Source organism: Vombatus ursinus, unplaced genomic scaffold, assembly GCF_900497805.2.
Source record: "Vombatus ursinus unplaced genomic scaffold, bare-nosed wombat genome assembly UNPS02009062.1, whole genome shotgun sequence".
Lineage (NCBI taxonomy): Eukaryota > Metazoa > Chordata > Mammalia > Diprotodontia > Vombatidae > Vombatus > Vombatus ursinus.
In genome coordinates, this window is record NW_020948840.1 from 22,467,505 (window position 1) to 22,484,366 (window position 16,862).

A 16,862-nucleotide genomic window follows, 5' to 3' on the forward strand; every position below is an offset into this window, starting at 1 on the left:
TCCTCATGGAACCATTCCATGACAGAACTTTGTCGAATTCCATACCTGAATGGTACAGTTCTGAGTTCCTGAACAAGAAAAAAAATGTCTATATAGGGCTCAAGTAGACTCAGAATCATAACCTCAGAGAATGGGAATGAAAGTGCATCCATAATATTTATCTTTCAGAACCATCAGTGATTTGCTAAGGTTTACTGTATCAATCTGTTCTTTTGAGTCAGTGATTCTTAGTAAGTTGGTAACTAAATGAATATCAGTGAGTATTGTCTATTTTGTGTCTTTAGAAGTCCTAGCATTTATCACAGTAGGCTTATTCCAAATTAACTGGACTGGAAAAGGACTTCATGGTCAATATTTCTACCAAACAACCTTGAAACCCAACATTAACGGGAAATAATCCATCTGCAGTGGCTTCAGATGCTTTGAAGTGCTGTAGTTCAGACTCATAACGTTAATATGGTCCTAGAACCTTCCATAACTCTTCTGTAACAATGTAAATCTTATGCTTATCAGATAGAAAAAATATTCTCAGAAACTAATAGATAAAAATCTTATAAGAAATACTATTGTCAAGAAAGGGAGGTAACCAGTCTATTTTGTGTCCTTTCAGGTGGTACATAAAGACAGTGTTTGTTTTAGTTTAGTTTTTTTAGATTATTAGCATCTTTTTTTGTAGTGGGGACTCTTTAAAAATAGAGCTATTTCCAAAGCTGCTCATGGGATGTTTTTTGTTTCTGTTTTTGGGTGGAGGGAAATGATAGCCTTTGATTGGGGAATGGCTAAACAAATTGTGGCATATGCATGTAATAGAGTATTATTATCATTTCACAAAAAATGAAGAAAGGGAATGATTCACACAAATCTAGGAAGACTTACTTGTATGAACTGATACAGAGTAAAGTGAATAGAAAATTTTTTACGGTGACTACGTAATTGTAAAGAAGGACAACCTCAAGAGACTTGAAAACTCTGATCAGTGCAATAGTCAGCCACAGCTCCAGAGGATTGATGATGAAGCATGCTTTCCATCTCCTGATAGAGAGATTGTAGAAATCAGACACAGAATCAGATAAACATTTTCAAATATGGCTAACGTGTAGATTTGTTTTGTTTGCCAGTCCTTATTTGTCACACGAGAAAGGTTGTTTTTTTGTTGTTGTTGTTTTGTTTTTGTTTTGTTTTTTTTTAGTGGGAGAAGGAATTTGGCAAGTGAATAAGAAACAATGATGTAAAGAAAAAGAAAGGAGTTGTTGAAGAATTTTTTTAAAACTTAGAAGAAGATAGATGAAAATTTGGAGGAAGGCATAAGCATTATAGTTTTTCTCAAACATATTGAATTTGTCATATGCTTTTTAAAAAGGACAAGTTGTTTGTGATGGAAATATTCCATTTCATATACAAGCCTCTTTTTCTGTTCTTTTTATATGAAAATATTTGTTAATTGATGTATGTCAAGTATAGAATGAAAAAAAAAAGAAAAAGCCTATTTTAAAAAAAGAAAAAATAAGCCATATAAACCATTAACTTTTCTGTATGTCATCAATAAAACCCAGCAGGAAGAGATAAAGTCTATTCAGAATTGCTACAAAACATGTAAAATATATGAGTTCACTTACTAAGACCGTACAGGAATTATATGAATACAAGTATCCAACACTGTTTAAGGAAATAAAGACAGACCTAAATAATTGTGGGGGGAGGTTGATTGCTCATGGTCAAGCCATGACCATACAATACAAATTACATTGCTATCTAAATTAATTTGCTTAGACGGTTTTTGGTCAAACCACAAAATCTTAACTTTGTAGAATTTTTTAAAGTATGTCAAAATTCTTCTAAAAAAAAAAGTATCAAGAATCTCCAAGAAAATAATGAAAGAAAGTAGAAAGGAAGAAAGCCTCACAGTACCACATCTCAACCCCCTAGACCATTGGTTCTACTTCCACTCAACCTCCCCAGCTACTACCCAGGAGAGTAACTCCTACAGAGAAAAGGCCCTGCCATCTCTGCCACCATGTGTACCAACTGCCATGGACAAGCAAGTAAGCCTTAAAGCCCACTGGCTGTATTCCAGCGTGGCTGCCATACCCATCATCCAAGGGAGTAATCCCCCTGGGAAAAGGACCCACCATCCCTGTCTCACCAACTGCCAGCCAGCTGCCATGGAAAGACAGGCAAGCTCTAGAGCCTTGGGAACAGCAGCCCTTTCCGTAACACCAGCTTTGCTTCCAGTCTTGCCATCAAGGCCATCACCTAGGAAAGCAGACTCTGTGGAGAAGAGGCCTGCCACATCCTATATCAAATGCCAGTCAATTACCAATGGCAAGCAGAGAAGCCTAAGAGCCCCAGGAATGCCAGTGCCCCCCCCCAGACTACCAGCTCTGCTTCCAGTCTGTCCACCACACACCACACATTCGGGGCAGCAGCCACTGTAGAGAAGGGGCCTGCTATCCCTGCTACTACCTATACCAGCTGCCAAACAACAATCAATTTTAGGCAGATGTGCCCAAGAGCCCTGGGGACAGCAGCACCCTCCGGATCGCCAGCTCTTTTTCTAGCCTGGAAACCACAACAATCATCTAGGAAAGCAACTCCTATGAAGAAGGAGCCTCCCACCACCTCTGCCAGCTGCCATCTAACTCCTAGTGACAGGCTGGTAAGCCCAAAAGGAACAGCTAATTTTCTCCTCTCCCCTAGTTCTACTGACCTGCTTCTGGTCCCTTAAGGATTTGTTCTATGAAGTTTGGATTCAGTCAGAGGGCCACATTTGGGGACCTAGAGGGCCACATGTGGCCTCGCAGGTGTCCCACCCCTGTAGCCATCCTTTTGGGAAGTATAACCCCTGTGAGGAAAGCAGCCTGACAACTCCCTCTACAGCTGTGCTTCCTCAACAGCCACAGTTACTGAAGTTCTAGAAAAGAAAGTTCTCAGTGCCAAAGTCCTTGGTCCTGCAAAATGGTTCAATAGCAGAAACTGACGTGTTTTATTAATGAAGATGACGCAAAAATAATGCATTACCATGTACCCTAAGAACCTGTGGGTCCTTCATCTGCCTTGTACCTGTGGACTCCTGCTTTGTTGTCTCTTTCCTTTAGAGTGTGAACTCATTGGGGGTGAATGTAGGGGGGCTAGGTTACTTTTCTGTTTGTATCCCTAGTGCCTAGTATGGCACTTTGCACAAAGCAAATACATTCTTTTTCATTCATTCATTCTACTACAAAGCAGTGATCATCGAAATTAATTGGTATTTGTTAAAAAACAGAGAAGTTGATCAGGGCAACAGATTAAGTACGTAAGATCTAGGAACAAACACAGTAGTGCAGTATTTGATAAAGACAAAGACCCATACTACTGAGATAAAGATATACTATTGAAGAAAAAGCTACTAGGAATACTGCTAAGCAGTCTGACAGAAATCAGGTTTAGACAAACTTCTTATGCCACAGTAAGCTGCAAATGGGCGCACTACTTAGACATAAAAGGTCCACAGATTAGAGGGTCAGGACAGGAGATTTCACAACCATGGGTAGGAGAACAACACTTGACCGAACAAGAGGAGAAGAGGATTGCAGGAGATAAAATGGATAATTTTGTTTATGTAATATTGAAAAGTTTTTACATAAACAAAATTAATGCACTTAAAATTAGAAGGGATACAGATCGAACCTATGATTCCATTAGTGTAGTATACTCACTCTATAAATACAACCTGAAGTCTTAGAGAGTTGCCTAGAATGAGAATAAATGAGTTGCCCAGAGGCATGCATCCAGCATGTGCCAGAGGTGGGACTTGATCCTAGGTCTTCTCACTCTGAGACTCTACCCAATAAAGAAGAAGGAGAGAGAAGGAGGAAGAAGAGGAGGACGTTGGGAGGAGGAGGAGGAGGAGAAAAATATTTGCAGAAAGTTTTCTTTGATACATTTTGATATCTAAGATATAGAGGGAACTAATTCATCTATGTAAAAACAAGATCTGTTCTCCAAATGATAAATGGTTAAAGTATAAACTAAGCAGTCTCAAGGGAAGAAATCCAAGCTATCAACAGCCATATGAAAAATTGTTCCAAGTCTGGAATAAGAGAAATGCAAATTAAAACAACTCTAAGCTTCCTCTTCACACTGCCACATTGACAAAGATGGCAAAAATGGAAAATGATAGTTGTTAGAGAGAATGTGGGAGGACAGTCACACAACAAGTATTAAGCACCTACTATGTGCTAGGCACTGTGCTAGATGGTCAGGATACAAATTGGGTGAATGAAACAAAACTTTCAAGGAACTTACATTCCACTGGGGAAGACAAAAAAGTACATATGTAAATATATGCAGAATAAATCATCATGACACTTTAGTTTGCAAAGATACATACGCACACACACAAAATCTTATTCTCACAACAATCCTGTGAGATCTTTGCTATTATTCCCATTTTACAGTTGAGGAAACCAAAGCTGAGAGAGATTAAATGACTTTCCCAGGGTCACACAGCTAAGAGGTGTCAGATGCTGGATTGGAACTCAGGTCTTCTTGACTCCCAGCACTCTATCTACTGTGCCACCTAGTCATCTAAATACAAATAAATACTAAGAATTATTTAGTACCATTTGAGAGTAAGGGTGCTAGCTATTGAGGTAATCATGAAAGGCAAAGACTTCAAGTAGAAGGTGCTTTAACTGCATCTTGAAGGAAGGGAAAGGTCCTATGAGGCAGAGTGAGGAGGGAATGCTTTCCAGGCATAGGGGACAGGCTGTACAAAGGTATGGAGGGTCATGTGTGAGGAACAAAGAAAAGGCCAGTTTGGCTGTATCCTAGAATATGAGGACGGGAGTAATACCTACAGTGAGGCTAGAAAGAGGTTGGGCTCAGGCTGTAAAAATCTTTAAAAGCCAAATAGAGGAGTTTATATTTGATCCTAGAGGCGTTAAGGAGACACTGGAGTTTCTTGAGTAGTGAAGTGATATGGTCAGATCTACGCTTAAGGGAATTCAAAACTTGGAGACTGAGTAGAGGATGACCTGGCGTGCAGAGAGACTTGAGGCAGGGAAACCAATTGCAATATTCTAGGTGAGCAGCAGCATCTGCGGCAGCATCTCTGGTACATACGCTAATGCACTATTAGTGGAAACTTGAATGATTCCAGCCATTCTAGAAGTCAGTTTGAAACTATACCAAAAAGTCATGAGAATTTACATTCCTTTGACCCAAGGATATCACTATTAGATCTGTATCCCAGTGAGATCAAAGAAAGAAAGATTTCTGTGTTCAAAAATATTAATAGTAACTTTTTTGTTAGTGGAAAACTGAAAAATAAGGAGATTCCCCTCAGTTGGAGAGTGAGTGAACAAATTATGGTAGAATAATGTATTATTAGAATACAGAAATGATGAAAGGAATGGTTTCAGAGACATCTGGAAAGGTTTGTATCAACCAGTGCAAAGTGAAGTAAGCAGGACCAGGAGAACAATGTATACAATGAGTAGAGCATTAAAATAGAAAAAAACTGTGAAAGGACCCAATCAGAGTGGTGACAACTGCAGAAGACCAATGATTAGCACTTTTAGATACAGGTGAAGGTTACATATATTTTGCTTGACTGTTCTTATTGGCGCGAGACAGCTTTTTTTTTTCTTTTTTTGGTTGAGGAAAGAGGAAGAAGAGTACTAGTGATAGTGATACTGGGGGAATAAAAAGTTGTCAATAAAACATACATTTGTTTTTTAAATGAGCAGGAGATAACAGAAAGTCTGAGAGACAGACAGAAAAGCAGGGCCACTTTGGGACAAAGTACTCTAAAGTCATCATCTGTGCATGATAGAACTAGGCAGCTTCTAATACCTTCTTTAGCTGATCTTCACTGTATACAGAAACGTTCATGTTTATATGTTGTTTGCAAACTTTAGAACAGGCCTGCACAACCTACAACCCATGGGCCACTTATAGCCCGTGGGCATAGCAAAGGATTTCCGATGGCCTGGGGAAAAAATGTGGAGGATGTTTTCCTGTACAATTTTCATGGGCTGCCTGAAATCCTTTGTTGGGTCGCAGGTTGTGCAGGCCTGCTTTAGAATTACAAAAATTAACATGTAAATCCCTGCTCTCAAGAAGCTTGCGTTCTTATTAGGGGAAACATATAAAAAGGCTTAGTGATCTTTAGAGGCCATTGGAAGATCACATGGCAATGACTGAGGTTTTGAAAGTCATAATGACAGAGTAGATGATAAGCCTTGATGGTCTTTACTGTATAGCGCAAGGCAGATGGCAAGATCCAGTGGATCTTCATGTTGCCAAAAGGATTGTAGTTGGTAACTTTTTACTCATCCAAGCATTCTGAGCAGCCATGTTGGGGGTATCAAGGGAGGTCCAGAAGAGCCAGGACAATGCATCCCAGGCCATTGCCAGGCATCCTCACATTTGTCTTGCCACTGGACTTCAGTGACTCTAGAAGTAAGAGTAAGGCTTACAACTTTGCACAGCTCTGCCTCATTTAAATCCAGTTCATGTTCAAGTCATCACCCTGTGATGTCACTGGTTCTCTTCAAGAATGAAAGAACAACAATAATAGAGGAGCCAGGCCCACAACCATTTAGAAGGGAGAAGAAGGTCTAAGGGTCAGAATGAAGCAGGGCCCTGGTCTCCTCCTCTTTAGGGATAGCTGGGAGGAGGAAAGGAAACAGTGACTTTGGCAGAAAAGTTAGGGAGAAGGGCACCCTACAGCACTTTTTTCTGCTGGTGGACTGGGTTGAAGAGGGAGGCCACCACTGTCTGTGGTTCTAAATTGGATACTTATCTTTTAACACCTTCATTTATAACTTATAAAGATGATTAGCGGTTTTAACAAGTGTCATTGGCATAGTAAATTAGTGCCAAATCTAGTTTTCCTAAGATAATTCTATAATGCTTTGTTTACAGATGTTTTATTCTGCCATAGTTGATTTTTGTGAAAATGGTGGGAAACGTCCTGGAACAAACGTCAGCATAAGTTTCACCAAAGAGCAAGCTGATAACATTCGCAGGATTCGAAATAGCAAAGATAGCTGGGACATGTTGGGAGTCAAACCTGGAGCCACAAGGTAAATGGTATTTCAGGACCCCTGGTGCTGGGTGCCACCCTAGGGCTCTTAACCAGTTCAATGTTAGATGGGTTTTGATGGACCGGTGATTTTACTGGTGTAAATAGAGTACAGTACAGACTAAGATTCTTCACCTTAGAATCTTAAAGAGTTACCTGAGGTTCTGTCAGGGATTTGCTCCCCTGGTTCACACAGACCGTCAGAGGTGAAATTTGAACCCAGGTCTTTTCTTCCTCTGAGGTTTGCTCTCTATCCACTCTGCCACATTTCTTCCCAGTATTACCTATTGGTCAAATTGATAGGAAAATCCTAATTAAACATTAAGCACCGAATCTAAGTTAGAAGGGATGTGAGAGGCCATGTAGTCTAATCCACATCTAACCATCATTCCCCCACCAGTGATTGTCCAGCCTCTGGTCCAGGTTTCTGTTTAAAGGGAACCCATTCTTTCCCAAGGAGGCTGTTTCCAGCTCTAATGGTGAGGAAGTTTTTCTTTGTTGTTGTTCAGTTGTTTTAGTTGTGCCTGACTCATTGTGACCCCTTTTGGGGGTTTTTTTGGCAATGAGACTGGAATGATTTGCCATTTCTTTCTCCAGCTCATTTTACAGATGAGGAAACTAAGGCAAACAAGGTTAAGTGACTTGCCCAGGGTCACACAGTTAGGAAGAGCCTGAAGCCAGATTTGAGCTCAGGAAGATAAGTTTTCCCGACTTCAGGCTCAGCACTGTTATCTGCTGTGCCACCTCGCTGCCTTGAAGTTTTTCTTTATATCAAGACTAACTACATCTTCCTCCCTGTAATTTAGAGCCTTTGTTTCTAGTTCTGCCCTCCAAAGCCAAGCAGAAAAAAATCAAATCACTCTTCTACATAGTGGTCTTTCAAATACTAGAATAGAAATATCCTCTGCCTCCTAAGCCTTCTGTTTTCTAGGCAAAGGCAAAACCTGCTTAGTTCTATCCGTTTGTCCCTTTATGGCATGTCTGTGTTCGTTGCCTTCACTTTTCCTCTTCTGACTTCTCATTCTCTTGTCATCTAATTTATGACCTCGTTACTCAGCAGAAATTTCTCTCTCCAAAGTTACTGTTACTGTCTTAATTACCAAAATCTGTTGACTTTTTCTCAGTCCTCATCTTCATGATCTCTGTGCAGCATTTGTCATTGTTGTTCACCGTCTCTTCCTGGTTACTCTCTGGGTTTTCATGACACTACCCTTTTTATTCTCCTACCTGCCTGTGATGGCCTTCTTGTCACAAAACCTGCTATTATATGTGGAGGTACTACCCACATCTCTCTGCTTAGCTGTAACCCTCTATAAATACAGTTAAATATCCAGACACCAGGCTTCTCACTACCAGATCTTGCTTAGGACCAGAGACTTAGAGACCAGGCCCTTCCAGGAGCCTAGTTAATGTTCCAATTCCAAGGTATCTCCTGGGTGTGCATTATAGCTTGCCATTGGTCAGTGAGACAAAGGAATTAGTGTCAAATGTGAATTCATTTAGGTCCCTAACCATATCAATAGTTATTTACTGATCCAGATGTCTAATCTGGTCTACCTGCAGGCCTATTATCTTCTTTCTTGGTGTTTGTGGAAGGAACAGATGGACATCATTTCTCTTCCCCATTTCCCTACCCCTGTCATCATAGGACCCTAGAGACTGGAAGCCCTAGTCACATAATCATAGGTTTGTCTAGTACTTCACCCAGTTTATGCAGCAAAAACTCCCCTGCCCTTGCCCCCATCCCTGTGATTCAGGAGCAGTATTTGCCAAGTCAAAAACTTCCTTCTCACAGCAAGCACTCCTTCTGTGCAGTTCATTCTGTCTAGATCTTTGTTATAGTCAGCCAGCTAACATTTATTAAGTGCCTACTGTGTGCCAGGCACTGTGCTATGTGCTGCTAAGTCACAGGAACAGTACTTACCCTGGAATCAGAGGGCCTAGGTTCTGCCCTGCCTAACTGTGTGACCTTGGACATGTTACTTAATCTTGCCAGGCCTCTTTTTCCACAGATGTAAAATGAGGAGGTTGGACGAGGTGGCCTTTTAGATCCTTTGTGGTTCTAAATTTGTGATCCTATGGTCTACCAATCTCCAGGCCACCCTCCATCCTTTCTTTAGTTCCTTGGTCATAGTCTTCTCCTATGCCCCAGCCTTTTCCTCAAATGTGGAAACTTTGGTATACATATATGATGATATTTTCTCAAAACTTTGGCTTCCAGTTCATCAACCTCCTCAGCTTCCATGTCATATCTTCCCTTTACCTCAGCCTTCCATGGGGATGGTCATACCATAAACTTCTTTTCCCCCTAGAACTGTGATACTTCCACAATTTGGAACTCTGAAATTTCTGTCTCTAGTCATAACCTCTTACCCTTTCGTCTCTACTTGTGCCTTACTCTGCCTAAACCTACTCTTCATTGTCACCATGACCTCCTGCATTTCCACTTTGCCCTGGTCTCCCTCTCTATCAATTCTTCTCTGGCTTCACTTTCCTCCTTTCAAATACTTGACCCTATAGTTGACCAATTTGATTATTCAGGGGCTTCTCCCCTTAAATCCCTTACCCCCTTGTCCTCATGCCACTTATGCCTTGCTAAATCTGAACTCTGGGTTATCTTCACTACCTGTCTTCTCATCTTTGACTTGTGTGCTGCTTATTGTCAATGGAAAATGTCACAAGCCACTACAGAGTTATGTGATCTGGTCTCAACTGCTGCACAACAATCCTTTTTTCTGTCCTATTCAGATTTCTGTAATGCTTCCTGAAGTAGCTATTTTAATTCTTCTTGTCAGTCTCATGCTCTCTATTTTACCCCTATCCCTGTATTCTTAGCTGGACTTTACCACCTGCTTATTGAGAAAATTGAGTTCCCTTCGCAACACTGTATATCCACACCCCTCTACATGGTATCCCCTTCTCTTTTGCCATAGTCTCTGAGGAGTAGGTGACCCTTCTCCTTGCCAAGGCCAACCCTTCTACTTTGTGTGCTTGATCTCATCCCATCATATTTCTGAGAGCTTGCCCATTGAGTGATTTCCTTTCTCATCTTCCATGTCTCTTTATCTCTTGGTTCCTTCCCTGTGACCTACAAATATGCCAACCTCACCCTTATTTTGAAAAAAACTTTTACTTTATCCTCCTGTCCCTCAAGCTAACATCCTATATCGCTTCTTCCTTTCACAGCCAAACTCATAGGTAAAGGCAATCATACTCATTGCCTCCAGTTGTTCTCCTCTTATTCTTCAACTCCTTGCCAACTAGCTTCCAACCCTGCCATTCAACTGCAATTATCTCCACACTTACCAACACCATCAATTTATTGGCAGCTAAATGTGTTTTTTTTCCCCCTTGGTTGAGTTTACTGCTCCTTTTTATACTGTTAACCACTCCCTGCTCCCGGACATTTTCTCCTCCCTTAACTTCCAAAACACTCCTCTTTCTGGTTGTCTTATTCATTTGACTTCTCAGTCTTCTTTCCCAGCCAGTTGATCCCTAGTACTACTAGAAATTATTTTGATGAGTTATATTTTGGCTGACCTGAACATGGTTTCTATTTAGATCCAAATAGATCTATTTAGTCTCCTGGGTCAAAGGCTCAAACTGTAGTGAGTGTCCACTCATCATTTTAAAAGAGTGGGCTAATACAGATCTCTGGACCAGGAACAAGTCCATAAAGTTGGCAGAAGCTTCCAGATTCCACCAAAGCTCAGACTCACAATGCCTGTGGGCCCATCAGTTCAAACTCAACAGTCAAAAATAGGTAGACTATGAAACATGTGATGATATTAGCCTCTCGAGCTGTGGAGTCATATCCATGGTGGCAGGTTAGTCCGTGTTTCACTCCCTACCAGGATAGGTTTCCATACAACAAGGTTAGGTTGGACGTGAGACCTTTAAGTGTACCCTTTACCCTCATCATGTGACTACCTTTGCCATAACAGTGTGGAACCTGATGTCAGATATTATCAAATAAGTGTAGACATATTGATTAGTACCCACATCTGCCTGGACTCATTCAGTGCATGTGGGCGTAGCTGAGCACTTCAGGAACTAATCCCCTAGATCATAAGTGTTCCATCTCCAGTTCTAACTTAGGGAACAGAAGGAACTGGCATATTCTTTCATGGTCCTTTGTCCTTACGGGAGCTGGCATATAATAAAAGGGAATAATAATTAGCATTTATATAGTACCTTAAGGTTTGCGAAGCACTTTATATACATTAACTTGTTTAGCATATCATCTGGTGAGCAATTTTCATCCTTAGAGGAATGTCAGAAGTCCCTTCCAGCTCCTGAAAGAAACCCTTACCCATACACATTGTTCAATAAGGAGCTATTTTCAATAAGGTAGGAGGTGATTCAGTGGACGGTCTGCCTCACTGTGCAAGACACGACCAAGACCACCTTGACTGAGGCTGTGCAGAGTCCCTGATGGTGGAGGTCCTTGTACAACTTGAACTGAACCCAGGACCCAAGTAAGTCCTCTGCCAACTAAGAGAAGCCTCCGGGGGGTGCTGGTGCTCTCTGGAGCTAGGTCACAGCCTCCAGTGGGAGCTCACATTTGTATCATGCTGTAACATTTACGAAGTACTTTCCTCATAATCATCCTATTAGGTAAATTTGCAAGATTATTATCCCCATTTCACAGAGGAGAAAACTGACACTCAGAGAGGTTAAGTGACTTGCTTATGGTCCCACACAGCTAATAAATGGTAAAGATGAGATCTGAACCTAAGTCTTTCCTGAGTCTATGATGCTCTCTACTATACTACACTGTGAAAATGTGCTAACAATTAGGCAAACACCAGCATGAGAGAAGGGTTATCTCCCAGGGTAGATGAAGGAAGTTCTGAGTTGGGGGGAGAGGAGGCATAAATCAGAAGACTAGGCCAAGTGAGTATCAATATGTCTTTACATCACCAAAATCTCAGAGGCTGGGAGAAAGTAGGTCAGTAACCGTAATGTAGAGAATGCTGGAAAACTCCATGTGTTTGGCTCAGTCTGTCGTTGCATCCTTGGTGCTTTGATGACTGCTGTAGAATCCTCTGCCTCTTGTGGGCAGAGGTGGTTCAGAGCAGGGTCTACTCTGTCTTCACCTCACAGTCTTAGTCTTCAGACTCTGACTTTTGAGCCTTCACTGCAGCATGTGGTCTGGTCTTCCACAAATGAAGGCCTCTGTGCAGAGAAGAATGAAATTATCAGGCATTAGAAATGTGCTCAGCTGTACAAAATTCCCTTCAGAAGAATTTCTCACTGCAGCCCTGCACGTTTTACCCTGGGGTGCTGTCTACTTTGCCTACCCCTCGTTCTTCCTCTGCAGAGCAACGTTACTTCTTATTGCTTCTCAGCACAGACCTGCATGAACTATCCCACAATCTATACATTCTAGCCTCTGTACATTTGTACTTACTATTAACCTAAGTGAAATGCAAAATCCCTACCATTTTACTAATCCATAAACTTCACTTCCTTCAGAATCCAGCTCCACAAAGCCTTCCTTGATTAACTCTCTTATTTTTTTATACAAGTAAATTAATGCCCAGAAAGATTAAGTATTTCTCCCAGAGGCACACAGTGAGTTTGTGGCAAGTCCAGGTCTCAAACACAAGTCTTCTTACTCCTAGTCCTTTCTGCCTCACTCTGCATCCCAACTATCACAATACATGGTTTTTATTATGAAATTATTTTTGTTTTACTTTGTACTACCTATTTGAGTTTTTTTAAATTATTTTCACCCAGGATAATGATTTAAATTAAATAATATATCTGAAAGAAATATTATTGGAAGTCAAAATAAAATGATTGAAGGCTCACCATGTTAATAACAAATAACTATCTTCTTTTCCCCCAGGGATGAGGTGAATAAAGCTTACCGGAAACTTGCAGTGCTTCTCCACCCTGACAAGTGTGTGGCTCCAGGCAGTGAAGATGCCTTCAAGGCAGTTGTGAATGCCCGGACAGCCCTCCTGAAAAACATCAAATAACCTAGAATGCAGCAGGAAACAGACAAGTATTTGTCATCGTTAGAGAATTCCATTCCCTGAAGAGAAAAACAATTGAGACCTCACCAAGGCTTTTTGCTCTGTCTTTTTGTGTATACACAATTTCAGATTCTCATCACTATTTTTTTTTTTATTTTTTGAAGGAAAAATGTGCTGTTGTTTTCAGGTGTGAAGAGCTGTGATTCATATCACTCATTTTTATTTGCCCATTTTTAAACAGTCTGATAACTCTCTTCTCTTTATTTATAAGCATGGTAGTAGTGTCATGTCATAGACATTTCACTCAGGTGAGGCTTCCAGGGGGTGAGAGTCACCTCTCAATTATATTTTACTTTGGTTCATCACCTAAGTAATAAATCACGAATGAAAGCAGGGAATAGAACATTCTCTCATGATATGACATCATAAAAGAATTTCTTTGTTTTTACTCTTAAAGTAAAAGAATGTTTAGGAATTCTGAGTGGTATTTCAACTGCCATTTTAGAATTAATGAATTCCATCTGTCTCTTTGGTTTCACTGAAATGGGCTGATTTGCTTCTGAAATAAGGCAGCTCTATCCTTATGAGCCCGCATCCCTTCAATATGTCCAGCCACTCAATAGGGGAAGAAATCCTATCCTTCCAGGACGGGTTGACTTCTCGGAATGCCAACAGCTGCCTGTTCCAGCATAGTTACTGACGTCATCTCTTGGTCAGTGTTAGTTAATACCAGTGGAAAGTATCATGGGGTTGGTTGTTCAGGGATCAAACCAGAGGCCAGAGATAATGGAAAAGCAGGCACACATCTAAATCCTTGTAGCAGCAACATCTCTAAACAGGAGAGACCGGCCTTGCCCAGGGCATGTCCTCTGACCCTTTGGGGAAAACACCCAACTAAGCCTGAAAGGTTTTCCTCCATAAATGGGTGGAAAAGGGAAAGGGCAAGCAAGCATCCTTAAATTCTTCTCCCTCTACCCCTCCTCTCCTCTTCCCATGACAGCTCTCCTTTTCTCTTCAGCTACCACCATCATTCTCTCTTCTCTGTTTATTTCTGTTTATTTCTAGTTGCTATATTCTCCATCCTCTAGTTTAGGCATGCTATCCAAACCAATTTAACCAGTCTGAATGGTTAGATTGGTTAGGTAATGGTTAGGTTGATATAGAATGTTGAGATGATAATGGAAAAGAGATTCTTGTGTCTGGTTAGGAGAGAAGAGGGAAGTGCTTTTTGACATTTTTTTCTTGGACTTAAGTTTTTATATAGCAATATTTATTCAAAAACAGTAAATAAACATTAATTTTGCCTAGAGGAGTACCATTTTGTTCGCCACCATAGCATCCCCCTCATCATACAAAGTACTGCTACAAAGTAATAAAGATTTTCACATAGAATTTTATGTAATCTGATTACTTTATGAGTATGCCTCATATTCTTTGGCTGTTAAAAAAAATGGTTTAACTGGGCCTTTGCAGTTTATAGACACATGTATTATACAGAAAGCTTAAATAGTTGGTCCTTTAGACTTGCCAAGAAGAAATTACTTTACAAACTAAGGGGAAAGACAGACCAAGTTGTCAGAGCCTAGCAGCATCATCTGTCTTAAAGCTACCATATTTTCATGCTGCTACAGTCAGGCTGCATTTTGCTCTGTTTTTAGTTAACCCAAAGCATCACTCCCAACCTCTAATGTCATTATCTCAGTGATGCTTTAAAGATTATTTTTACTTTTTTCCTCCCACAATTATGGGTCTGATATGATTGGATATGTTTTCAGGTAGCTAGGGTTAGATTTTATTACAGACTCCTCAGTCCCAGTTTGAGAGTCTCAGCACTTTTAAAATAACTTGCTTGTGTGAGGTTTTCCTTTAGCCCTGTAGCTAGCCTCACCTCACTGAGCTACAGATATTTGTCACTGACATAGTATAACTATGTAACAGGCCCTTAGCCAAATTAGAGTACTTGTGGGCCTGGCATGCGCTTTATATGTCTTTATCATATTTAAATAAATGTAGTGTTGGAATTTGTAAAAAGAACTAAAATCAGATGAATAAGGGAGTCTTCTAGTACTGTCATTCGCCAGTTGCCATGTATATAGAGCATACTGAATTCTTTGATGCAATATAAATAGCAAAATTACCAACCATTTCTGATATAATAATAGATGGGTCACTTTACCCCAGCTTCAATGCATGAGTGATTAAATATGGCAGGTAGAACTCCAGTGAGCATTTCAGCTGTTACCTTTCCAATGCAAATGTGGCTCATTGAAATTTAAAACTCAATCTTGAGCCATAGGTCTTGTAAGTCTTTGTTTTCCACAATTAGCAACTTCAGAAATGTAGCTGCTACATACTGAAATTCTGTGCCCTTTTATGTTTTGGAGTTTTTTGTTTCATTAAGCTCAGGATCTTGGCAGTTACTACTGTGATCCTTCAGCAGGATTTGAAGGAACAACAGAGCATGTTTTACTATGAAATAATAGTTTGGCAAGTACTGGCTATTAAACTATTTTTCTATTAGGAAAACCTGCAGACCTCCAAGTATAAATCTAACAACCTCCTGTTGAAAATATGTATACACTAGTTCAACCTGGTAAGAGTTCTGAGCCAGTTGAGTTTCTTTCAGAGGACTTGATGTCTTTCATAGAGGATAAGGATAAAAGTAATAATTTAATGCAGTTATTATTGGAAAACAAATCATCCCTTCTTAGGTCATAAGGATATAATATTTTAGCAGTTGTTTACAAAGCTCAAGAGAGATGTTGCATTAATCTAACAACATACCTAAATACCTTAACATTTATATTCTTTTTGACTTGATATTCTGACTGTAATTCAACTATCAGTATTTCTCCATTTCAGTATCATTGTCAACATTGTCAAACAGAGTATATCATATATTGAACTCTCAGCCAGACAGGATCTAGCAAGAAGCCTTTCATTACCAGTTTTCTGAAAAGGAAAATATAGGAATTTGAAAGCATAGCTCATACTTCATAGAAGTTTAATGTTTTGTTTTGAAACCAATTTAGAGATGCTTACTTTAGAGGGAAAGAGGTCATGTTTCTGATGTTTCATGAATCAAATTTTTCCAGCAAACCAAACTGCAATTTCAAGCCATGCAAATAAAGGCCATATTGATAAAAATTATTTCTTTTGGACAATGGACATGTTCCAATAAGTCATAGCATTTTCTGTGATGACTATCCTTCTGGTATTGTTCCCTCTTGAAATGTGAATGTCATGCATAACCTTTAGGTTGAGTTTACCTATTTTTCTTTTTGTTGAAATGAAATACCTAAAAATATTTAATCTAGCAGGTGTTTATGTCTTGAATGGAGATTGTTATTTGCCTTTAAGTTATGTATTTTTATAAAGTAAAGCCAAACTTCAACACACTAATTTTGTCTGTATTCTACATATGTGCGTGACGTAGTGGCATCTAATAAATACACAGTGGGCTAAGTCATCGACTACAACACTTAACCAGTTACAGTTGTACATCCTTGGACAAAAAACGTTTCAGTTTTTGCATCTGTAAAGTAGGGAGAATAATAATCACAAGTGCTTTGCACCTATTAGTCACCTAATAAATACTTGTTCAACAATTGGCTCCATTACGTTATTCTAAACTTATTAAAGCACTTTGAGCTTTTTAAAAGGTGCTGTTTTCTATTTGGTTTTCCTAAATTGGACGATCTGTTGTCCAGATCATATTGAACATACAGAGTAAAATAAGCCAGTTAACTGGTACCTGGATGAGGGAAGTCTTCATATAAGAGGAAAGACACTATGGGGAACCTACAAGT

At 39.9% G+C, this 16,862-nt stretch overlaps 1 protein-coding gene across 1 annotated transcript in view; it reads left to right on the plus strand.

The window, feature by feature from the left end:
- DNAJC27 (DnaJ heat shock protein family (Hsp40) member C27) overlaps nt 1–16,661 on the plus strand; it is a 52,723-nt gene extending 36,062 nt beyond the window's left edge. Inside the window, exons 6-7 of the mRNA XM_027850555.1 lie at nt 6,910–7,070; nt 12,924–16,661. Of these exons, the coding sequence (XP_027706356.1) occupies nt 6,910–7,070; nt 12,924–13,056 (294 nt within the window). The 3' untranslated portion in view covers nt 13,057–16,661. The remainder of the gene's footprint in view (nt 1–6,909; nt 7,071–12,923) is intronic.
- Nucleotides 16,662–16,862: the final 201 nt, after the last annotated feature.